At 44.5% G+C, this 24,986-nt stretch overlaps 2 protein-coding genes across 3 annotated transcripts; both read left to right on the top strand.

The window, feature by feature from the left end:
* The first annotated feature begins 2,199 nt into the window (after positions 1-2,199).
* Positions 2,200-8,312, top strand: asb14b (ankyrin repeat and SOCS box containing 14b). The gene is made up of 10 exons (XM_084015641.1): positions 2,200-3,327; positions 4,001-4,150; positions 4,231-4,283; positions 4,374-4,505; positions 4,589-4,747; positions 4,837-5,082; positions 5,669-5,837; positions 5,933-6,467; positions 6,549-6,702; positions 7,650-8,312. Exons 2-10 carry the CDS (start codon positions 4,026-4,028, stop codon positions 7,826-7,828), a joined length of 1,752 nt encoding a protein of 583 aa, XP_083871767.1. The 5' UTR covers positions 2,200-3,327; positions 4,001-4,025; the 3' UTR covers positions 7,829-8,312.
* Positions 8,313-8,763: 451 nt separating this feature from the next.
* Positions 8,764-23,474, top strand: tasorb (transcription activation suppressor b). Of its 2 annotated transcripts, none has more exons than XM_084015618.1 (23): positions 8,764-9,183; positions 10,520-10,665; positions 11,067-11,159; positions 11,343-11,415; positions 11,773-11,864; positions 11,961-12,095; positions 12,201-12,325; positions 12,419-12,450; positions 12,799-12,904; positions 13,019-13,122; positions 13,530-13,639; positions 14,367-14,439; positions 14,565-14,639; positions 15,387-16,280; positions 16,720-17,051; positions 17,281-17,383; positions 17,489-18,393; positions 19,349-19,471; positions 19,630-19,789; positions 19,901-20,009; positions 20,335-20,513; positions 20,738-20,872; positions 21,114-23,474. In XM_084015618.1, exons 1-23 carry the CDS (start codon positions 8,889-8,891, stop codon positions 22,337-22,339), a joined length of 5,625 nt encoding a protein of 1,874 aa, XP_083871744.1. In that variant the 5' UTR covers positions 8,764-8,888; the 3' UTR covers positions 22,340-23,474. The 2 variants fall into 2 exon arrangements, with proteins under 2 accessions (XP_083871744.1, XP_083871743.1); XM_084015617.1 differs by having other exon boundaries at positions 21,111-23,474.
* Positions 23,475-24,986: the final 1,512 nt, after the last annotated feature.

Raw genomic sequence — 24,986 nt, 5'->3', positions numbered from 1 at the left:
TACATTATAATAGGAGGCTGCTGAAAAAATGCAAACCACTCATAATCATTCAAATTTGGCCCCTAGTTTATAGATTATTTTTTAGAAACCCTACAACTTTAAATGAATGGCTTTCATTGTTTTTACTCGATGCAAAAATGGCATTTATCGTTGTATTCGACACAGTGGAAGTTCTGTGTAGTCTGAAACATGTTTATGCTTGACAGAATTATTATTGCCAACAAATAAGTGTCTGTACGTGAATCATTATGGAGGACATTGAGTTGCCTGTAAGGTGGGAGCTTGTTGACTAAATGATTACAGGGTGTCCAGAGACATGGAGGCGTACAGACGGAGCAAACAGGGGAGCAGTGCACAGGCAGTCACCAGAACCACAGTTTCCACCTTCTGTATGACATCATCTGTCTATCTCTGCACACATTTTAAATGCAAATGTATGTACACACATTGCACCTTGTAACTGTATTCCATACTTCCTTTATAGGTGCTCAGTGAAAAGCGGATGCATAGGGTAAGAGGGTTTTTTTTTTTGACGTGTGAAGACACCTTTTGGTCCCATTTGCAGTCTTTTGAGATGCTTAATGCCGTCACAAACACACTGCAGGTGAGGTTATGTGCAAGAGCGACTTTTAAAAGAAAATGACCACTTTCTGACACATTTTTCATGTAAAAAAAATATATATATTTTAATTCCATTTATCGTGTTTATAGCTTTACTTTTCAGTTGACAACTATGACTGGTTAGTCAATGGAATTAATCGGGCCAGAGTTGGTGCTCTCTAATTATTTCTGTACCCGTCAGAATGAGTTCTTTGGGATAAAAATATTCACATGTGGATCATGGTGAAAACCAGGTCATTTTGAATGAATACAGGAACCTTACTTATTCAAATCTCTTGCTTTGAAACATTTGCATCTCCATATAAACGACTCAGTGTTTTTGTATTTGTACTTTCCATTTCAGTATGAAGTTATATTTTGTATGACACCCCTCCTTCTCTTACAGGAAGCTCTTGCCTTCTCCCTCGTGGGGTCTGTGGGTGGTAGCAGAGAGACGTTGAGTGAGTTCTTCAGGGAAGACAGAGGAACATCCTATAACATCCTATCCCTGCCACCGTGGGGAACCGAGAAAGGACTGGTGGATGACTATTTCTATAAGGCATTGTGTAATTACACTCAGGGGATTTTCACTTTTATTTAAGTCAGTGAATCCTACTGTAATCTCTGTTTTAAAACAGTTTAAAGGAAAAGGCGGCTGAGTTCACTGGAATGATATATATATATATATATATATATATATATATATATATAATCATATATACTATTTATGGCACAAAGCTTCCGTTTCTCTGCTGAGGCCTCTCGTGTTTGTTGGCCCTACTGGAGCTGGGAAGTCCGTGTACGTGAAGGAGAAGTTGATGAACTATCTGGACCAATGCGTCTGCCTAACAGCTCTCCCAGAGGCGAGAACGCGTGGTTATTTATAAGTGGTTACATAATTGCAATTATGAGTCCTTAATTACACTGTTGCTGTCATTTCAGATTCCTCTGAGAGCTAGATCACCATGATGACGTGATGATGCCTGCATCCTACCTGGAGCTGATTGCAGCTTAGAGAAACTGTCATGAAAGCAAAACAGCGGCACTTTGCTGAATCTCACATTCACAACCTGTTCTACCACAATTACTTTGTTTTTCTTTATTACAACTGTGTCACAGTTTTTTTTCTGCAGGTCGGTGAGATGAAGAAGGAGCTTGTTGACCTGCAACCCATTTTTTTTAGAAATGACAAACTGCCCGATACAATAGGTAAACCATCCATTTGAAGAGATACACCCTTGATAAGTCACAACTCTGTTTGTATGCATGTGTTATTGAAAATATGATTCAGTTGTTCCCCTCTTACCAGTAAAACAAACAGAATCTGCTAGCATTTAATGTTAGATTCAATGTTATAAATAGGCTACAATTATCACCATTCAAATGTGTACTGCAGATATATATTTTAAATACAAAACTATGGAGGAAATTCCGTAAATGAATTTGATGACTCTTGACCTGTAGGCCCCGACCCAGTCTTTGTGAATTACTAATGTAGTACCAGAGTACCAATGAACATACTGAATGTAAGTGTTTAATGCGATGACTCCCAGGTGGTTGAAGTGGACTGGAGGTGGCAGCCAAGAGTAAAAGCTGTGTGTGTTGATGAAGAGGCAGCAACTATAAAAGCCAACGAGGCTGAGGCCCTGAAGAAGGAGTGTGAGAGTGACTTGGCTGAGGCCGTCCCCGCCCCGGAGGCAGCTCTCTCAGCCTTGGACGCTTTAAATGTGAGCACCCTTCAGCTGCACTGCTTCCTTGTACCAAGTTCAGCCGCCCGGGGAGAGTCTTATTGAATATTGAACTGTCCCTGCTCAGCTTTAAGATCACACCAGAGGGTTTGGAGAGAGCAGCTGCCAAGGAGAGGTGTTTGAAATTGTCACATTGGTATACAGCTTCAATACTTCACATCACTTCTTGAGAGTATTGTCTTCCGCTTCGCCTCCTCTGCAGACCAGAACTGGAAAAGGAGACCAATCCTGCAATCGGCTGCCAATAAGAGGCAGCTAAAGGAAAATCGAGCACGAGATCCTGGAGACACTGCAGTCTTCTGAGGGAAATATCCTGGCAGATGAGAGCAACATTCAGATTCTCTTCTCTGCAAAGATCACATCCAATTAGATTAGCAAGAAACATCAAGCGTGCACAAATAACTCTTAATTGTTCTCTCGAGAAAATCAGACCCAGATTGTGAAGATGATGAGAACATGCAAGGGATATTTTTAGAAAAAAAAAACAATTATATATCATTGTAATAGAGAAGTGCAAGGAGACTTGATGAACCAGTTGTTTATGTCTATCAGTGGAGTTCTGTCTGAGCAGCACCCCAAAGTCCTATTTGACGTGGTGCCAATCATTTGAATAGAAGTAAATTACCACAATGTTTTGAGGTGTTTTAAGGCCTCCTCGCCCGGTGGGAAGTACCGAAGTACAAATGCTTTCTTACATTTGCAAAACAGATTTTGGTGTGGACATTTCAGCTTTCCTTAAAGTTGGACACCATGCCTCTACCCCTATGCCTAACAGCCTCTGTGCACATGTGCTGAATGGCGGCCGTTGCTGAGCTCAGTGGGTCAAAGCTCCAGTAGGTGCCGGCTGTGACGACCCCGTGATCTGATATTTATGGTGGGAGGGATATAAATAGCTGCAGTATGTGTGCGGGGACTGAGGAGCCGACTGGCTCCACTGTTGGAAAAAAGCCGCCGAAGTCGCACAGCTATTTGCCTGCAGGTAAACACCAGACAGTAAATAAATAATGCCTCTAGAGGTGAATAAGTGTGGAGCTAGCTGTACAGACAACCTTTAGACACAACTTTATGAGTTATAGCTGTTGATTCTTCCAATGTCATGCTGTCGGATTTCCGGGTCGTTTAAAAGCACGTGTTTTCCCGTTTAAAAAAGAAAGTCTCCGTTTTATTTATTAAATTTCCTCTGCTGCTTTAAGATGAGTGAAATGCTCACAAACATTTGTTGTGGATAGAAAGGAGGGACGTAACCTTGGGAGGAATTTGATTTCATCATTCAAAAGATTAGCTGGCAACCTTCTCCAGTTCTGTGGAGAGCCGAAGTCGCAGATTGATGGATGAGTGTCATAATGTCATCGGTTGGAACTAGCTGATGTAAGCATGTTGAGAGAATAAAACACTATATTTTCAGCATATATTGTTAAATCTGTGCAAAATATGACTGGGAACATGATCTGGATTAAAAAGGTTTTTAAAAAAACACTCGACGAAATAGGACTGCTCACTGGAATCATTCATGTCAAAATCTTTGAGGCATTTTAGTGTCTAGACTGGCAGCAACCATGCGGTGCTCAGCAACGCTGTGCTGTAGCCCCCCCTTGTAGCGTTCAGGCCAGTTCTCAGGTGTCTCCAGGGTGTTTACAGTGTTGTCTCCCCAGAGCAGCCCCCTTCCTGGACTAACAGATGAACACGGAGACAGAAGACGATGTTTACGAATCGGAGGACAGCTTGGATGAAGACGAGGCCACGCAATATATCATCGAACAAAGTCTGATTGAATATAGAAAGCTCAAAGGACTGAACCCGAGGTTAATCTCTTGCCACCAAACTATTGAATCTTTCTCTCTGTATCGCGTGTCTCGCTTTGATCATCTTACGTCTCTTTTAGTGATCTGAAACCCAGCGAAGACCCTGATGAGATCTTCAAAGCAATCAAGGAGGGTAAGCTCATGTCATTATTTAGCCTGTCATAAGGGATGCACGTCACTTTGTCAGAAGTTCTGGTACATTAAACACTGTCTTCATGTTTAGGTGATGAAGATGCACTGAACAGACTGGCAGTGCACCCCGAGACTGCATCCAGAGTTGATGAGCGAGGATGGATCCCGCTGCACGAGGCCTCAGTGCATGAGAATAAAAGGATACTAGAGATTATCTTCTCAGGTAGCGATCTTATTAGAAGTTTCCCTGTGATCTGTGACTCTTTTTTATTTTATTCTGAGGTTGTTTTTTCCCCCGTGTCCCAGCATCACCCCCGGGTGCAGTCCAGTGTCGCACTCTAAAGGGCGAGACGCCACTGTTTCTGGCTGTGGTTCATGGACTCAGAGAGAATGCAACATTCCTGTTGCAGAACGCTTGCAGCCCAGATGTCCAGAACGATGAGCAGGATTCTCCTTTAGTGGCAGGTAGCTGACATCTCAATGCAAAATGCACCTCATTGTACATTTGACCTAATTCTGAAATCTCCTGCTGCTTTTTTTTTTTGTTTGTTTAGCTATTCTGAATGACCAGTACGACTTGGCCACGCTGTTGCTTCGCTACAGTGCCAAAGTCGACCAAACCGGACCACTAAACAGGACGGCGCTACACGAGTCGGCCTTTTTAGGCCTGGAGAACTTTGTCTATCTGCTCCTAGAATCTGGGGCCAACCCAAACGCATGTGACGTCAAAAAGAAAACACCGCTGGCTCTGGCCGCACAGAATGGACATCTGAACGTGGTGGAGGTCCTCTTACAAAAAGGTATATTAGATGAAGTGATTAAAAAGCAACTTATAGCAGGGGGAGAAAGAGAAAGAAAGCCCAGGGAGAGCAACAGAGGGACCCCTCTCCCAGGAAGGACAGAAGTGAATAGATATCATGTGTACAAATTAAACTATAAAAACTACAACAACATCAATCCATGTGACTGAAATTATACATGTAATAAGAGCAGAAAAAGCAGTAGTAAGTATAATATAATATAATATAATATAATATAATATAATAATAATGCAGAAAAAGTGTCATTGTAATAATAGAATTATGGGTGGTTGCCATGGCAGCGGGTACAACCACGATTCAGCTGCACCTGCGAGGTGAGAAACCACAAAGACTCCTGGGAAGAAGTCAAATTAGTACAACTCATTAATGTATCATACAGATGGAGAGAGGAGCTCGGTGTATCAGAGGAAGTTATAGCAGCTTAACTAAGGGCTGGTCCAAGGCGAGGCTGAGCCAGCCCTGACAAGTTGACCTGACCACTAAAAAGTGATTATCTTTTCATACTGTTTTCCAGGTCTGGTTTTACGTCCATCCTTATAGTAGCCTCTCTGTGTTGGATTTGTAGGAGCTCATGTGCGGTGTGAATCCGAGTCCGGCGCTATCTTGTTTGATGCAGCGGCATCAGGACATCCCGACATAATCTCCTTGCTGCTTGACCACGGAGCCGATCCCAACCTCCCTCTTTACAGCGGACACCTGCCAATTCACCGAGTGGCCTACCACGGACACATACTGTGAGGAACTGCTACGACATCTAGCGTCACCACTTTTCATATAGAGTCTGAACCGCTTTGTTTGTGTGCTTTAAATGAGGACTTCTCTTTGACAGGGCACTGGAGCGCCTCATCCCAGTCACTCTACCGACAGCCGTAAAGGAAAGTGGGATGAGTCCTCTCCATTCTGCCGCCGCCGGGGGACATGCCCATTGCGTGGAGACACTGCTCAAGGCCGGCTACGATCCAAACACCATGCTGCACCCGAGGGTGCGCCGCAACTACGACGACGAGCGCAGGTCTGCCCTCTTTTTCGCTGTGTCCAACGATGATCTGCAGTGCACCCGCTTGCTGTTAGAGGCCGGGGCAATGGTGAACCAGGATCCTATCAACTGTTTGCAGGTGGCTCTTAGACAGGGCAACTACGAGATGATCAACACGTTGCTCAAGTTTGGGGCGAATGTGAACTACTACTCCCGCGTCAACACCACTCACTTCCCCTCAGCGCTGCAGTACGCCTTGAAGGACGAGGTCATGCTTCGAATGATCCTCAACCACGGGTACGATGTGAAGCGTTGCTTCGACTGTCCGTACGGGGACAGTTCCCATGACTACGCTCCGTGGACGACCTCCATCATCAAAGACATGGTGGTAAGGCGGAGCTCGGCTTGCTCTATTGAGAAAACGAGGTTTTGCTTTGACCAATGTGTGTCTTTGTTTGTGTCCTTCTAGTTCTGTGAGGTGATAACGGTGTCCTGGCTTAAGCACGTATCTGCTCAGGTGGTGCGCATCATGCTCGACTATACCGACCAGGTCTCTTTCTGCACCAAACTCAAGGACACCTTGGAGGAGCAGAAACAGTGGCTGGAGATCTGTCACATTCAAAGTGAGAGCTGATCCAGCTTTTAGTTATTTTCTAAAGGGGGCGGGACTTTTTCAGTTCGGCCATGCGTTCAAAGTCAAAGTTTCTGTGCTTTCTCCAAATGACCTACTCTGCCTTTAATATTTTCCTCCTGCCTGAATTAGAATATTTAATTGAGTGAAGATAATGTAATTGTGCTTAGAATTTAGCAAACTGAAGTTTTGGTGATAAACGACCTTCAAGTTTTCAAAATTGTATACAAAGATATATATATATATATATATATATATATATATATATATATATATATATATATATATATATATTGCAATCACAATTGTGTTGCAACTTAAAGGAGTCATCACCCGGAAATCGCAATTTCTCTTGTTAAAAGATGCATATCTGTGTTTGACCTCAGTTGAAACTTGCCTGAAAGGCTGGAGTTTGAAAGTGGCGCCGTTTTTTCGCTTCTGCTCTTTTTCCGAACAGGAATAGCACACAAGGGTGTGCATTCCTAAAGCACGAGATTTTGATTCTGCGCCTTCGGTGACGTCACCGTGGCGGCTACTTGCATAAGCCCACCCCTCTTTCACCACCCAACCCCGCCCCGTCCGCTACCTGAAATCGCCGAAGCGCCGCCATTATGTTTTGGAGTCTGCATGCAGGCAAGCCCCCCCGGCTCTGTCCTTCCTGCGGCGAATCAACGCGCGCCTCATTACATATTATACAATGCACATCCGGACCAGTCAAAACCTCGCGCGTAATCTCGCGTGATAAAATCGCGGTACGAAAAAGGGTCAGAACAAGCTCAATGTTTGATTACATTTTTTTTTTTTTTTTCTAATAAGTTTTACGAATTGATCCAAAGCGATCCAAGGGGGGCTGGATACGTATAAAACCAGGTGATGACTCCTTTAACAGACATTTATTTAAATGAAAAAGCCACTTTAACAGAGTTTATTCACACTCAGGAAATGCACGGAGCCTGAAGCACCTGTGTCGGTTGCGGATAAGAGAGAACTTCCGTCGCCTGCGCTTGAGAGCTCCCCTTTTCATCAACTTCCTTCCTCTTCCTCAAAGGCTGAAAGATTACCTGCGCTACAAGGAGTTTGATGTCTACAGCAGGGGCAGCATGTTTAACCCCCAGTGAGAACATATTTTGTTCACTAAAAAGGATGTTCACTAAACAAAAGTTGTCTCATTAAAATATTTGTTTCAAAATGCAAAGTGATACCAGTATGTTTTAGCGACAGCTTAAGAGTTTTAAGCATATTTTGATGATTATTGGAAATAATAATGTGAATTATTTTGGCCAGGATAATCGTGAAATTTAATTTTTGTATCGTCCCATGAGTAAGGTGCCATTGTGATATAGGGAAAAGTCTGTTTACCTTGATACTGTGTGTTTTGCAAATGATGTACTGAATGCCTTGCAATGTTATTTAGATATTAGTGGAGATTCCCATAATAAATGGGTGCCAAAGAAACATATTTTAAAAAAAGCTGCAAATAATGCATTATAATTACAAAATAATAATGTTTTGTCCTATTGTAATGAGAGTACTCAATTTTATACTATGAAAACAGGAAATTGAAAGGAGAAATGGCACGAAAGCATAAAAGCAGAATGCAATTAAAACGCAATAAAACATTTAAAATTGCACGATTCTTGAGTATTTTTTGAGAGATGGACACATGGAGGAATCCCCGTCTCTTTGTCGTCACCTAGTGGTAAAATGAAGCATTACAAGAGTGGGATTTCCTCTGTAGGTTTGACAGTAGGTGTGCATATCAGTTTCCAATCTAGTGTGTGGGGATAAACGCTTTAAATATGTGAATAAAAAAAAGTTGCATAGTTATACAAAAATAAGTTTGTTTACATGTAGTGATTGTGTCCAGTAAGGGCACCCGTAGCTTCATGACATGATTTCCCATATTTGGATGCATCCCACATCGTATCCATCGCTATACATTAAGTATTGCAGTATATCCATTCGCCGCTGGGTGGCGCGGATTTTCTAATATGTAAACATAGTGACGGCAGCGTTTTGCAGTGGTGGAGAAGAACGTGTACGTCATTTTCACAATGGCGGAGGCTGGGTGAGGAGGAGAGAGAGAGAGAGTGTGTATGTGTGTGTGTGAGAGAGAGAGACGCGGCGCCGTAATCACTGCAGCTACAACGCCCGTTATCCGTGCACGGTGCCCCGAAAATGGCCCTGAACCCCAACGCGGCGGGGAAAAGGGACTCAGAATGTAACGAGACGGACGATCTCCACCCGGAGGGTGGCGAACCCCCGAAGAATTCAGCCGCCACCTCGGCCGCAGTCAACCAAAATGGCGATCAGCCTGGATGTGGAGACAGTGTAATGCCCGAACAAGAAGCCCCTGAGCGGCGAAGGAGCGTGCAGGCAGACGCCCGGAGCTCCAGCGGCTCTTCGTTGCCGGGCCAGAGACCGAGCGAGGAGCAGCCACGGAGAAATTTCCAGATCCCGAGGAAGATAAAAGGTGGTGCCATGTCGCTGCTATTTTGAACAGAGCCTGTCCTGTCTTTCATAATTCTGCTGCTGCATGTTGCTAACCTGCTAACGTTTAACCGTTAGCTAACAGGCTAGGTTCGTTTTACGAGGGTTTTATTTTAAAGTAATATGTCGACCGACATGTTACGGTTTAGCTCAAACCGACGTCATGCCGTACGGGCACAGTGAATAGTGTTGACTAATGTAGTGTTGCTTTAGCAGACATGGCTTTGGTTGTCCCAAGTTACAGGAGAGCAGCAGGCAGCTAGCTAACGTACCTTAATGTGAAGAGCCTGAAACGCAACACTTAATGCCCGTCCGACAGCGCACCTTGTTTGGCCTCTTCACCTTTTAACGTGGGACCGGCAGTCTGGTCGGGTAACGCTGCCGGTGCCGTGAGTGTGTTGGTCGCAGCCATCACCTGGCAACATGTGGGTGTCTCACTGACCTCGGTGAAGGGCACGAATCTGTCCACCACATTCTTCTACGTACACCGTTTTTAACCGGGACACTCTTAATGACATCTTAGGAGGGGGGGGGGGGGGGGGTTTGCCCAGGCCTGGTCCCGGCTTGGTGTCACCGTTGTGTCGGAGTATCCCATTCACACATGCTCCTCAGAGTACCACCACAACCACACTGGCCCATGTACATCAGTTAATTTGTTTGCAGATAAAGTGTGTGTGTGAGATATATATATATATATATATATATATATATATATATATATATACACACATCACATGTATGTGTCAGCCTGCTTGCAGTATCTGACTCAGCAGGTTGCATATGTCATGTGCACATTGTATTACTGTATGCAACGACATGTGAGACAGACCTGGCTGCTTGTGCATTCACATGTATTTGGTCTCCATCCAGTAGTCAGCTAGTGGAAGGTTCGTATTGACATAATACCTTACGTAAGCACAGACGGACACAAGGCTTGGTAACCTGTGCAGCAGTTTGTTGACATGAGGGATTCATTGTTACTATTGTTGATCGATGTTAAGTTCTTAATTTTGAACGACACTCCAGTAACCTGTTGTGATCAGAGATGGGTTCAGTAGGATGCTGCAGCGCCACTGAACAAAGAGTTCTTGTCTGCTAGGACATCACTTCCTCCTGTACCCGATGCCCTGTCAGATCGCAGTGTTCCCTCTTCACTCGATATATCCATGCCGTACGTTACCCTATAAATGCGAGAAGAGGGTCGGGCGACGTTGCTGTCTCTTGTGGTTTGACGTAAACTTTTGACAAGACTACTTTTTGTACGTCTACGCTGCAGATGTTATGTGCTAATCCATCGTTTCGCCCCTCTCCATGTGCAGGATTGTACCAGTTTCTGCCCCCTGACAGCCGGGAGTTCGAGGAGCTCGTGAAGATTGTCTCCTCGTTTTACCTCGACTCATCATCGCGAGGAACCTTCTCCTACTGCAAGGCCAGGCTCATTCACAATGAGCTGCTGGAGAAGGAGGTCAGTCGTCGTCTTCCTCTATCTGTAACGCATGGTGTCAACTCGCATATTTCACTTGCTCTTTTTTTGGGGGGGGGGGATTGATGGAACCTTTTTGTAGGTGGAAACTAAGCACGGTAAAATCCTACACTTTTAGATAATCAGCAGTTTTCACGGCTGAGCTGTTAAAACAACTCAGCATTGCTATGATTCCAACAATGCTTTTGTAGCTCACAGGACAGGAAATGACACACGCTCAGGGTAGGCTGCAAAAAGGAAAAACTGATCTTCCAAGTTGCACATCCTACCAGAGAAGCACATACATGTATATAAGTTGACCAGTACTGCCACACAGGTATTGTTTTTCAAGTTTCACACGGCTGTATTTAATTTGCTGCTCATTCCCTTTTCTTTTGTGCCAGTTCATCGAGAAGCGGAGAGAGATGAAGCAGGAGGGCCGGACGGAACAAGAACTGACTGAGTCGTACTGCTTCCTTTTTCCAGACAAATCCAAGGTATTGATGAAACCATGAGGCTCCGAGGACGGAGGGCGTTACAGACTGTAAACCGAGCCCGAGGCGAATTTGTGATTCTGGGCTTTATAAGTAAAAGTGACATGATGTGATGCACGAATTATGAAGCATGATGTTTTTGTATTCGCTGAAAACGCTGGGCTTTGTGCGTTTCTTCTTGTCCAGCTCCAGTGGATCTGCGAGAAGGGTCTGTCGGTCGGACACTCCAGGATCACTACACTAGGAAACCCATCAGTGGGTAAGTTAGTCTCTGCCATGTTGCTGCTGCCTCTAAAGGAGACCGTATTGTCGCAGATGGATTGATGGTTTTTTGGATTGCCGCTCTTGTGACATTGTTTTTAGGGCTACCAGCTTAATAGCATTTTGACCTGATAAACATGCCACTGTAGATAGCCGTTAGATGCCATATCAACAGCTGGGAATGGCTCCAACATATGCAGCAATGCATCACTCAAATGTTGGTTCACAGCTGGCCACCCACACAAGGAACGAAGGTTTTGCCTTTGTCTCAAAACATCAACCGTGTGCATATGATTGCTTAAATGCAGTATGATTATGATGCTTTTCCCATAATCGAGTTCTCTTCTCATTGTAGGTGTTTATGTCTCCAAGTATTCCGATCTATTACAAATCAATCCCTTCGAAGTGGGCTCGTCTGGGGACATGATCGTTTTTAAAGTTATGAGGGTATGCCTGCCAGTCTACGTTTTCATTTTGTGCTGTTTGACAGATTTCTCATTCTTGTGCGACATTAAGCTCACCAGTGTGATTTTTGCCTCTCAGGGCCGAATAAAGCACATCCACGAGAACATGCCTAAGAACGCCATGGAACCGACCCCCAAATTCGACTGTCACTTGTCCAAAAGTGCCAACAGGGTTACGTCTTTGCTGTCTTACAGGGCTTTTGAGCTCACGCAGGTAAGCGAGCGTTCTTTTTGAGGTACTTATTGTGTTAATTGTGTTTTAAGTAATGCTAGTTCCAGAGCGTGTACATTTTAACGCATCTTTCTTGTTGTCTTTTAGCAATATTATTTCGAGTTTGCGTTTGATGAGATAAAGGCACGGCCCAGGCACGTGTGCCCCTACGCTGTGGTTTCCTTCAAGTACAAAGGCAAGGAGGCTGCAGCAACGCCTATGTCTTCACACAGGTACACGCTCCTGCAAGAAATATTTGTCGACGTTTTGGGGAGGTTTCCAACTGCTGTTTTTGTAAACTGGCTTTTTTTCTCTCTGTTTAACAGGTTCAATACCATTTCCTCTGAAGGAAGTCGAGGTAAACATCTAATATTTTATATATATTTCTGTTAATATCGTATGAAATGAATAGGCTGTCGTCTTGAATTAGTGTCATATCTGTTTGATATATATATATACAGTGCAGCTGCTCTAACTAACTACCCACGGTCTAACTTTGGTTTGGCATGCACGCGGCTAGTCAGCTACAGAAGAGTGCGTTTTGAGTGCTGCACCCTCAAAAACGATCCAAAATAGACTCAGCAACCAGTGCAAACATTTCTAAAGAGGAGTACGTGCTTTTTCATTGACCAACCGGCAGTTATGAGCCCTGCTTTCTCTTTGTGTTTCGTCTGCCGTTTGACCCGTGCTGTTGATACCATTGCAGGGAAGAGCTGCTACACTGTGTGGAGTGGTCCACTCGTCAACAAGGGCCAGGAGTTATTCCCAATCTGTTTACGATCCTCCACACGCCCCTACCTCCCTTTCAGACTGTGAGTAAACCTTTAGTCTGCCACACACGTCTGTAAACCGCCACAGTGCTACGAGAATTTCCACTTTTTTTTCCTGGAATTTGTTCTGATTTTGCTCTTGGTGTTTCCCTGAAGGCCCGAGAAGCTGGAGATGAGTAGAGGCATGCAGCTGGAGCAGGCGAAGCGAAAGATTCCCTCTGTGCTCTTTTCTTGGGACACATTCAGCGCATCACGGGAAGGTCAGTCCAGACCTCACATGTACACCACGTCATCAAGTGACATTCAGTTGATGAATACCTCATGTATTATAGAAACCTGTAGGCATGAGCCTTTCATATCACGATTATCCTGGCCAAAATAATAGAGATTCACGTTATTATCCCCATAAGCATCATGATGTGCTTAAGCAGAATGAACAAATATTTTCATTGTGTCACAAATAAGACGTACATCTCTTTATCCTGAACATCCTTTTTAGTGGAAAGTGCAAAATACAGGATGAATTCACTTTAAAAATGTCTTCTTTATTAGCAGGCTCTATTTTTCACTTCTCTCCCATGATAGTGAGCTAGACATCTTTTGGCTGAGCACACAGAAAATAACTACTACACGGAGGAGTAATGTTTCTGCTCTTCTCTTCCCGCAGTGATGAAATGTGGGATGTCCTGCAGCCTGTTCGAGGTGTTGGATGGAAAAGGCAAACCGACCAGCGGCAGCTTGGCAGCGCTGGTCAACAAACTGGAGAGGGACAGGATGGTGAGTCACCTCGTAGCTGTTACCTACTACGCTCTTGTGCATGAAAATACATGATATGGAATCGGTTTGTCAAGGCAATAAACTATTTATTGAGATCTTCTTGTTTCAAAATCTGAGAAAGAACACAGAGAAGAACAAGAATCAAGTTTGTTAAGGATGGAAGATCAAAATCACAATCATTTTTGTCCAAATACCTCGGAATTTATATCGCGATGATGTCGAAGGGTTGTCCATTGGTTCTTTTGCAAAATATACACCCAAGTTTTATGGTAAATAATTATCTGTGTTGTTGAAATAAAGACTAAGTGGGTAAAGGCAGATAATATAACAGTCTGATAAGTTATAAGTTACTTATGCATGCACTCATGCCATATTACGATATACAAAATCTAACACGCATTGTCTCATATCATGTTTTAGATATAATATCAATACAATATAGCCCTATATACACATGCATTAAGCATAATCATGTGATAGGTAGACTTTATTCCGTAAATGTTTCTTTTTCCTTTTTAACAAGAGAGCGGTGTCGGGAAAATATCTGTTAAACTGTCATGCTGCTTTTTAGGTTTTTTTTTTAAGTAATTATAAACGTCCTCTAAATCTGTGATACAAGTGTACAAACAGGAATAATTCCAAACAAGCTGATGTTGTGATCGCTCGCATGATCCGATAACGACGCACCCTGTCGCTTCTGACTGCAGCTTCTACTCTCCTTCTCCAGGTGCTGGTGAAGTCCTTGTTTGACAGGGGCTTTCTCTTCCTGCTGTCCTCAACACAGATGGTCGAGTCCAAAGGTGCGGAAAAAAGCTTTTATTCTGCTCTTAATATTCTCTGTTGTGTCATCCGAACACCTACTTGTTGCCTTTTCGATGAGGGTTCAGCTGTAAAAATAAATAAATGAACAAATTGTGCTTTCTAGAGCGGCGGGGGCGCGTTGAGAAGAGCCTGCAAGCATTATTCATCTTTCAGGAGTCAAGGATGGTTGTCAAATATTGTAAGTATTATTCACTCTACCCGTTCTTTCTTCTTTCCCCTCTGGGCCCAAGTGGCAGCATCTGCATGAATGTTTTATCAACAAACTAGAGATGTCCCCATTTTTTACCTGAACTTGCGTATCTGCTGATACCCAATACAGATCCTATAAAAATCGATTGTTAAAAAAACAAGTCCTAATTTCGTCTCGAATATCTGTTTTATGTTGCTGTGAAAACAACTTAAGCAATTTATTCAAGCACATAAAACTAAATTTTACAAGATTTCATTTCAACACGTAATGATTTACCTTCACCCAATATTCATATTAGCCATCGGGACTGCACTGCCCACCAGCAGCTAGCGCTAGTAGCGCTCTGGGCGATTTCAAAGTTGTTGTTCTCAATGGTGCGTTTTCAGGGGAAGAATAGAGTTTAACCACAGGTGTGTAGTACTAGTTTGCACATGTGCCATACTGATCAGGCATGATGTGTTGTTGTTCCTGTGTAGCGTAGATGGGCTGATATAACGTGATATCGGATCGATGCAGAGACTCATACACTCGCCGATACCTGATACAGTATTTGAATGCTGTATCGGAGGTATTTCCGAGACTGGTATCGGTATCAGAACAACTCTATACCAAACGGAGAATGTTTGGATACCAGAAAGATCTTTCACTTTTACCTGCTGAATGCTGCTCCATTTAAAAACAGACAGAGTTGTTAGACATCTTTCACATGACACTAATGTGTGTCTTCCTTCATAGCATCCAGACTGTTCGAGCCAGAGCCTCTGACCACAGAACCCCAGCCTGCTATCCTGTCCTCCGTGGATCCCTTCATCCCCGCACTGCACTACGCACTGTTCAAGTTGCGCCCCAACCCAGGCAAGGACATGAGCACCGGGGTGGAGCGCCAGGCCACCGATTACCTAACCCGTATGGATTCGTGCACGGTGAGGCCGTTCATTCTGCCTGACTACAAATATAACGTGGATGATAGGACCAACCCGCTCCTAGTGCCCAGGTCCAAATATAACATGGATGCCATGCTGCGTACTTACGTGCACAACCCTGGCAACTATATTTTACCTCTGAACAAGACAAAGGACATTATTGATAGGATACGGAACCCCGTACCTGTACCTGTACCTGTACCTGTACCCGCACCCATACCCGTACCTGTACCCCCACCTGCGCCCGCACCAGCCCCAGTGGAGTACAGCCCCGTGTCGGACTGGGGCGGCTCGGACAGGGGCTCAGACAGAGCTGAGAGACCGGCAGAAAGGCCGCCCAAGGAGATGCCAGCTCCAGAGAGGCCGGCACAGGAGAAGCCACCCTCAGATAGCAGCAGACGAAGGCAAGGCGTGGCCCATTCTAACGGGGCCCAGCCGCAGCACAAGCCCCACATTGAGCCCCAAGCTCAGCCCGCTCAGAGGTTGCGGCTGTCCCAGAATGAGTATGACAAAGACAAGATGAAACAGCTGCTAAAGCTGATTCAACTCCATAAGAAAGCACTAGTGAAGGATCCTGGGAAGGAAAGGGGAGAGGACGGGGCTTGGGACGCCAACAGTCTGAAGAGGAAGTTGGAGGGAGACGACAGGGGAGGCACGAACAAACACCAACGCACAGATCCGCTTAGCAACGGGGAAAGCAGTCGAGGTGAGGAGGGCTGCAGCTGTTTATGTGGCGTGATTCAAATTGTGTGATTTTAATTTGAGTTGTTCTGATAATTTCCGCCTACTGTCTCGAAAGTCAATTCCTCTGAAGTAATGAATATTTTATTGGTTTCACAACACAGTTTGATTAGTTCTCAGTAATTGCATAGCAAATTACGAATAAAACACTGCTGCCGGTTGGCACTATGTTAACATGCAGCCGGTGGCTTCCGGATGAAATTACTTTCCGTTTGTTTAAATGTCGAGATGCATGCCTTTTGTTGCCAACCCTGATAGCGGTTGATATTCCCAAGTGCCAGTTCAACAGGTTCTACCACAATTGTAGAGAGTTAATTGCACTAGAACCTGAAAAAGATAGCGTCTGTTTCCACCAAAATGAATATTTAATTAATTTGTTTTATTAATTGTGTGTATGCTGCTAGGAGCCCAAGCAGAGGAAATGGGAGATGAGAGTGGACACAGCGACAATCTGACAGCAGTGATGGAAAGCATGGGCATCTACGACACTGACCTGAGGGCTCACAGCAACACCAGCTCCTCGCCAGTCAACGAGACCCAGCGGCTTCTCAAGATCCTCCTGGCTACTCTCAACAAAGCCGTGGCTCAGGGTTCAGTACCGGCTCAGGGCTCGGTGCCGGCGAACCAGGCGAACCACGGAGAACCGTCGGCGGGTTCAGGAAGTGGGGAACCCACCTTCCCTGAACCAGATCTGCAGAAGCAGAGTGAGCCTGCATCGCAAACTAACTACACAGAGGTGAGACATGCTGATTCTAGTGTTGTTTTTGACAATGGGTTAGGGTTAGGGTTAGGGCATTCTCTATTTGGCAACAGACATGATTAGGGAAGCTCTAAAGGCTATATATAATTCTTTCCCGTTGATCTCATCCATGACTCATAACTGTTAAATGATGAGTTTTTGTTTGGAATATTTTATCTTGAATCAAACGTATCTAAAAATATCTCCTGGTGTTTTCTCTCTTTAGGAGGACATGGACTGTAGCCCTGGTAGTCCACTCAGCGCTGGCTCCCCAATAGAGCAAGCTCACACCTCAGACATCCCAACGTGGGTTAACCCCGCCAATGAAGGTACCTCAAAGCAGTCCGTACATCCAGACCTCTCCCTTTGTAGGCATGCTTAGATGTGGTTCGCAAGGTTTCTGTGTGACAAGTCTCCTGTCTTCTTCCCTGCAGTCGAGGCACAGCCTTTTCCTGAGCCAAAGCCCGAGCCTGTACCAGAGCCGGAGGCCGAGACGGCAACAGACAGCTATCCAGAGCTGAAATTGCCTGCGGCCGTGGAAACGCAAAAGGCGGCAGCAGCGCCAGCAGCAGCTGCGGCAGCAGCAGCAGTAGCGGCGGCGGCATTACCTACGCCACCAGTCGTAGAGGAGGTTCCCTTCAGGCCCTCGATCAGCCTGGACACCATACTCAACCAGGAAGTTCACAGTCTCACCTCTGACATTAAAAACATCATGCAGACTCACCAAATCTGCTATTCTTCACCGCTGTCGCCGCGGTTGCTTCCACGCTACAGCTGGCTACCCAACAGCTGTTTCTCGGCCTTCGTTGTGCCCTACGTCTTCCCTGTCCCCACTCAGGGACATGTCAAAGCACTGTGTGAGAAGATGGACACGTTGATTCCAGTCCCACCTGTTCCCTCCAAGGTCACTTCTCCCTCTCCCCCAGTGACAACATCTAATCTTACAACCCCACCCCCTACCCCCATACAGACTCCCAAACCTAAAGTGGACCCCTCGCTGTCAAAGAGCGCCCCCTCCTCTCTGACTGGTAGAATGGGCCCTGTCAAAGGGACGGGACCCACAAAGTCTAAAACGGAAGGCTCGTCGGCAGAATTAGAGGAAGATGTCTATTCCCCTTCTCAAGTCACAGCAGAGTCTGCAGAGCTCAAGTCCCAAACCCCAGGCCCTGCTTCTGGGAGCGGGTCCGGCCTGCTGGCTGGCAGCCTCATCGGTCAGCTGAAGCCCGAGGTTTTCAGCAGCCTGGTGGAGATATTTAAGGACGTCACTAAGAACACGGTCAAATTCTACATCTACTCCGGAGATGAGGGAGAGGAGAGCACCGTCTGCAAAGAGATAAAGGTACAATAACAGGTCTCAGTGTGTGTGTGTGCATTAAACCTATTTATACATGTATATCCAGCTGTTTTGCACAGCATCGCGAAGCTTGCCGCAGTTTGCCGCCGCCACAAATCTTCTACGTGCGTGTCCAGCTGTTTCACTTCAAAGCAAATTAAGGAGCAACTCTTCTGATCAGACTTGGCAAAATGTGGCAATAAACTTCAGCAAAGCCAACAGAAAATAAAATAAGACAATTGCAATATAAAGCTGGATTAAATGGATATAGAGCTTTGAAATGTGGCAGCAAAGCTCATTGAGTCAACCGAGTGCCAGAGTAAAAGGATTGAGGCTCTTGCAAAGTTAAGTAAATACACATTTTTTATTGTTTTTGTTTGATTAAAATGAACTGGTTAGTTTAGTTATGGGTGTCGGGGTTTTACGAGCAAACTGAAATTAAACTGAAATCTTCAATAATTTAATTGTTTAGTCAAAAAAAATGAAAGTCACAAGTTCCCAGAACCCTCTGGGACGTCTTCAACTTGCTTATTTTATCCATTCATTATCCAAATATTTTCACTGTACACCTAAACGCCTCGTATTTGAGAAGCTGATACATTTTATAAACTACCTCAACTGTAACTGGGTCATCAAAATCTCTGCCTGATTCTCTGTGACTCATTTAATCAAATCATTTCAGGACTAACTCAGGGTGTTATGATTGCTTCGGATTTTACAGAGTTGCACATCCATTATCTGTCATAAAGCTTCATGAGGTAGTAAATTGCAGAGGTATAAACCAGAGAAACGGCAGACCGACAGTGAATGTTAACGGCGACACTATCTCCTCTTTGTCACAAGTTGCACCATGTCTCAGTGTTTGTCACTCAGTATTTGTAAGTGTAAGAAAGAGGGACACTTTCATCTGTCTGTCCCTAACAATTGCGCCCTCCCACCCCTCTGTCTGTCTGTCACAAAGGCGTACTTGAAAAGTCTCGGCAACAGTGAGTGCAGTCCGCAGACGTTTCTGGAAAACAGCGGCAGTTTAGATAAGCTCCTCATCATCATTCAGAACGAGGACATCGCTGCACACGTGCATAAGGTACGTTCACCTCCCGTCACCCTCTTCATCTCGGTCTTGGTCTCATGGCACCAGCTCATCCAGACAATGATCAAACAGAAATTATAGCATCCGAGTTATTATTTTAATGGACAGGGTTATATGCATTTTGTATCAAGACGTGTCTTTTCACCCTGCAGATCCCGGCTCTGGTGTCGTTGAAGAAGTTACCTTCAGTGAGCTTCGCTGGTGTGGACACTCTGGACGATGTCAAGAACCACACTTATAATGAGCTGTTTGTGTCCGGAGGCTTCATGGTGTCTGATGAGTTCGTCCTCAACCCTGACCTTATCACACAAGGTAAGTTTTAAGTATTTTTAAACTTTTTTTTTTTGTGTGGGAGCTGAGCTCAGTTCATAAACATTTCGGTTGGACGAAACTTCAGAGCTTGTCGTTGCTTGTTTTGTCCAGATCGTCTGCAGGGCCTGCTAAAGTTCTTGGAGGAGCAGAGCACCCCTGAACACCCCTGGCAGTGGAAGGTGCACTGCAAGTCCCAAAAGAAGCTCAAAGAGCTGGGAAGGTCAGTGTCTGAGCTGGAGATCGGTAGGGGTGGGGATCACCAGAGGCCACCTGATATTTAAGTCATGATACAATCTTGTGATTTTAGAGAAAAACTGAAGAAGCCTCTTGGATGAGTGTCTTCAGAAGCCTAAAGCAACTCCGGTTGCCTACATAACGCTTTTAAAGATTACCGTTACCTGGACGACTGAGAATCTTATTGCCCCACCACTATAGCTTTCCCAAAATAGTAATGAAATCAAAGTGATTTACCAACTCTAGTCAGGCTTTAGCCGTAAATAAATCTCTCCCCACTGTACGGACCAACTTTTTCTGTTCTCTCACAGGTTAAACACCAATGCCATGGGGCTGCTGAACCTTCTCACAACCTATCAGAAGAAGCACCTAGTGGAGTTCCTCCCTTATCACGAGTGTGACACCCAGTCACGCCAGGCTCCGGACCTGGAGTGCCTGATCAAGCTCCAAGCTCAGCACACACAGCAGCGGCACCTCATCTTCCTCACAGGTAGCTTCACTCACATCACCATCAACTTGGGCTACATTTTTTCCCCCCAGTCTTGTGACATGAGTTTGTGTTTGTCGGTGTTATGGTGTAGTAGGAGGGAGAGCCCTTAAATCATACATCTTCTTAGAGTGACAATAAATTATGTGCATTCGTTTTGACTGCTGACTTTATTTAAAATGCTCACTGAATTCTGATTGTTGTGATTTTATAAATTTTTTTTACAGAGAGGCCATTTGAGATGTTCCTCCAGTACTCCAGAAATGGAATAGTGATCGGGAGCATTGACGACGTTATGAGTGGTTTCCACAGTCTGATCGGCTCCATCAATCAGAATGAGCTTCCGACGCCGCCCTCTACAGGTGTGTAGCGTCAACAGCAGGACATGACATCCAAACACAATAGCTTTGCCAAATTGCTTTTTGTTCCTTACAGTTCCCTCAACGGTTAAATACATCTGCAGCAAAGGTTTTAAAATAACATTAGGTTCTGTCAGTGCATCTGTTACACACTTGTTTTATAATGCCTTCCTTCTTCTCTGTCTCTCTCTCTCTCTCTCTCTCTCTCTCTCTCTCTCTCTGCCCACTCCTGCTCTCCCAGTAGTGAATGACGAGTGTGTGGAAGAGGAGGACATGTCATTAGACTCCGATGATGATGGCGAGCCAACCAGCGTATCGGACCCGCCAGAGCAGAACCAGACCCTTGTGAAGGTGAAGCCTCCGCTGCCGCCCCCACCAGATATGGAGGAGTTTCGTCCTCCGCTGCCAGACCACCAGGCCACCCCTGACGGAACACTATGTGACTACAGTGCTCTCAAAACGGCCATCTCTCAGTTCAAAGCCACCAACCAGATGGGAATTGGCTCTTCAGAGACTGGCAGCTTGTCACCGGGAGGTTTTCCTGTGAATCCCCACCAAAGCTTCCTGTGTCCTTCCGCCTCGTGGTCATCCTACACCGGCTCTTCAAGTTATGCGGCCTCCCCGGCCTATCCGGCCTCACCCTGCAGCGGCAACCAGGAACAGGAATACCGCCCCCCAGTCCCAGCCATGGCCTCTGCCACCATCCCAACCCAGCCTGTCATGGCCACAGCAGGACCTCTCGCCAACCTAGCTTCCCTCCCCTTGGCAGTTAAACCGCCCCCTCCACCTCACCTCATGATGCTGGGCCATACGTACAGCTCAGACACTGCAGGGCCCAGGGCTGCTGGGAGCTCTCCGCTCACCACCTCCCTCCCTTACACAGACCACAATGACTCAGCCCAGCCAGGATACATGGCTGGCATTTCTAAAAATGCTTGCGGGACCCCCACACATGACAGGACACTCACTGGACCTGTGGAAGGTCTATGGGGGGCAGCAGGGACCAGCACTTGTCAGACTGCGAGCAGCCAGGGTGTGGTCACATGTGGCCCAGTGGACCCCAGTGGGGAAACCCACAAAGGCAGCACGCCTGGTAGTCAGGGGGGCAGGACTCATGTGAATTGCGCTAACAACCGTGGAGCTTCTGTGGGCATTCCCACAGTGGCCACCAGGGGGGGCTCAATAGTCAGACCTAAGATGCCTCCACATCCTATGTGTGGTGTTGGCTATGGTAGTATAGGTGGCAACCCCGGACAGATGGATCATGGGCCTATGAGGGGTGCTATGGGTTTTGGGCCCTTGGGGAACTTTCGGGGGAGAGGAGTAGGACTTTGGCCTCGGCCAGGACGAGGACATGATCGGGGGGGCGGAACTGGAGGTGGTCCCTGCTCTTGGGGATACCCAGCAGGCAGGGGTGCACCAGATTACTACTCGGACTACACATACACTCACAGTTATGCTCCTGAATAGACAATCAACGTGGTCAAAGGGGCAACACAAGCGCCATACTCCAGAGACTATAAGAGCTGGCTGAATGTAAATATTTCCTTGTCATAAACACATTGATTTGAATCAGTAAATAAGGATCCTGGTTTTCTACATTAATAAAAATTGATACAGGCAGTGCCGAGTGTCCTACTGTCATGTAAACTGTATGTACACTCTTTCCATGTGAGCTGTTTGAGACCCTGTTCAAACCACTATATTTATATTTGCCAACAAATGATAATGGCCTTCCAGCTTCTCGGAATTGAACATGTTATTTCTGTTTGTCCAGGTTTTGAAACGGTTTGTGAACAAGGGGAAAGGCTGATATTTTTTTAAGGAAAAAAAAAATCCAAGTGAATTCAATTTCACTTTTGCTGTTGGTTTTTTTTCTTTCTCTTTTTTTATTTTACATATTTGGTTGTCCTAAATTCTATTAAAATAAAACATTTCAAATCTTGTGTGTGTCACCACTTTGATGACGGTGTCAAACAAACTATTAAAAATATAAATCACAGCTGTCTTTACTGTCCTTTCACTCAAACTCTACTTAATTCGGCTACCTGCATTTTTTTTTGGTTCAATATGAAGCTGGAGAATTTGACCATAAATAGCAATAAACCAAAAATAAAGCATAATATAGCACACCTAAACTAAAAATGATGAAATTAAGATATTCTAATAGGAATCAAGGTCAGATTTAGCTGGGAAATGGTTTGTTGGTCATCAGAAAACCAGTGTATTAAAAAGCCTTTAAATACTTTGGATTATATCATTTTCGAGCGTGTCGGAAGGCATCGGCCACTGCATTTGAAATCAAATCAGTTGAATCTATGTTTTCCAGCAGGGTAAACTGTGGAGAGCGGTTTAGAAGGAAATGCATCACTTAAAAGCCTTTTGAGACTCCATTGCTGAGTGCCACTGTCCCCCCCCTCCCACCACTGTTAACCCAGTGGCGTGTCTGGTGGAATTAAACACCAGGGGGCGCCATTTACTGTTAATGTGGAAAATAGGTTAAAGCTTTATCTGCAGAGCCCTCTTCCAGTGGTGCAATAGATGTGCCACAGTAACTGGAAACTGTGAGATCCCCCCAGTTGCAGCTAAGATATTTAACACCAACACTGAACAAGATGGGTTTTTTTTAGCAGCACCCATAGTTCACACAGTAGGCTAACATTTGACTGACAAGACACTGTAATTTGGATTCAAAGGATATTTATTATATTTAATTTTATTTAATAATATATATATATATATAATTTTATATATATATATATATATATATATATATATATATATATATATATATATATATATATATATATGTATGTTATTTCATATAATGCAATGCAAATAAATAAAAATAAATAAATGAATTTGCATGTTGTTTCTTTGTACATTAAAAACCTGTAATCAAGAAATTAATAGCATCACCTCTGTGTCTAATAAGTAGCATGCATATACAAAGGTCACTTGAAATACATCTGTAGGAACTGATTTTCTTCCTTTCTTTTTTTTTCGGTCACTTGGCGGCAGCGGAAACCGTCCTTGAACGCATCACCCCCATATCACGTTTGTTGACGTCAAATTAAAAGAGGACAAGCGGTTAGCGAGCCCGTTCACACATCCGGCCGATAGGGAGCAACATTTGGAGTGACGCGTTTTTCTACCCGGTGAAGGTAAGTCCATTATTTACTCTTCAATTATTGCTGTTTTGTTCATCCATAAACTCGCGAAGGACATATCTGTCTCATTAGGCGCTAGCTAGCTAGTAACTATTCACATTCTAGCTTGACTAGCGTTAGCTAGCTAGTTGCTAACTTTAGTTGCTACCAGCTGTTGAGCAGGTAGCATAAGGCGGGTTTATCTGAGCATTCGCTGACGAGGCTGGTAAGAACTACATCAGTGAAACGAAACAGATAGTTTTTTGCTAGTTTTAGTGTTGGAAAAACAACTGAGAGCGACTAAGTAACCACGTTAGCAGTTACTGAAGGGCTATAACGGTACTTAAATCCAATATTTTAATCACAAGTACTTCTATTTTGCTTTTTTTGTATTTTTACTCCACTACATGGTGTAGTTATGCTGCCTTTGCGTGCTAATCGGAAGATCCAACTTCCCACTTAAATCGGAGCTACGACAATGTCACGTTCAAGTGCTTTGGTGTCAGGATGAATCGAAAAAAATGTCTGACATAAGGTTTAATTAATGGATCAGCGTTAATTAATGAATGTAAATATCTAAAACTTTAATAATGTAAACCATTGACAGAATGTCTTTATTGTTATATATCAAGTAAAGTGTACATTAGATTACAGATTCAAATCATGTACACAAGCAACAGCTAATACTTGTTGAGTTGTTAAAAAACAGAATTTACATACCATCGCTGAATCTTTCCTCTTCTCAGCCATGTTGAAAGGTTCTTTCAATTCGGGAACTCCGGCATCAAAATAATCTCCGAGTTACGACCTGAGGGGGCTTTCATGTGCAATTTCCGAGTCCGCAACTGGTATTTACCGTAATTCCGATACCAAGGGAAGGCAGCATTGCTAATTGACATTTTACATCATGAAAAGACAAGAGGTGAATATGGCTAAAAAAATAAAATAAATAATATCACCATGAAACT

This window comes from Eutrigla gurnardus (genome assembly GCF_963514095.1).
Source record: "Eutrigla gurnardus genome assembly, chromosome: 8".
NCBI classification, from domain to species: domain Eukaryota; kingdom Metazoa; phylum Chordata; class Actinopteri; order Perciformes; family Triglidae; genus Eutrigla; species Eutrigla gurnardus.
The sequence above is the reverse complement of the archived record's forward strand: the minus strand, read 5'-3'. Positions and strand labels throughout refer to the sequence as shown.

Excerpts from the sequence above, each read along its gene's own strand:
- asb14b (XM_084015641.1), top strand. The coding sequence starts at position 4,026 with ATGAACACGGAGACAGAAGACGATGTTTACGAATCGGAGGACAGCTTG. Across the intron at positions 4,151-4,230 it reads CTCAAAGGACTGAACCCGAG|TGATCTGAAACCCAGCGAAG; the intron begins GTTAATCTCTTG and ends CGTCTCTTTTAG. Across the intron at positions 4,284-4,373 it reads CTTCAAAGCAATCAAGGAGG|GTGATGAAGATGCACTGAAC; the intron begins GTAAGCTCATGT and ends CTTCATGTTTAG.
- tasorb (XM_084015617.1), top strand. The coding sequence starts at position 8,889 with ATGGCCCTGAACCCCAACGCGGCGGGGAAAAGGGACTCAGAATGTAAC. Across the intron at positions 12,326-12,418 it reads ACGCCTATGTCTTCACACAG|GTTCAATACCATTTCCTCTG; the intron begins GTACACGCTCCT and ends TCTGTTTAACAG. Across the intron at positions 19,472-19,629 it reads TCGCTGCACACGTGCATAAG|ATCCCGGCTCTGGTGTCGTT; the intron begins GTACGTTCACCT and ends TTCACCCTGCAG.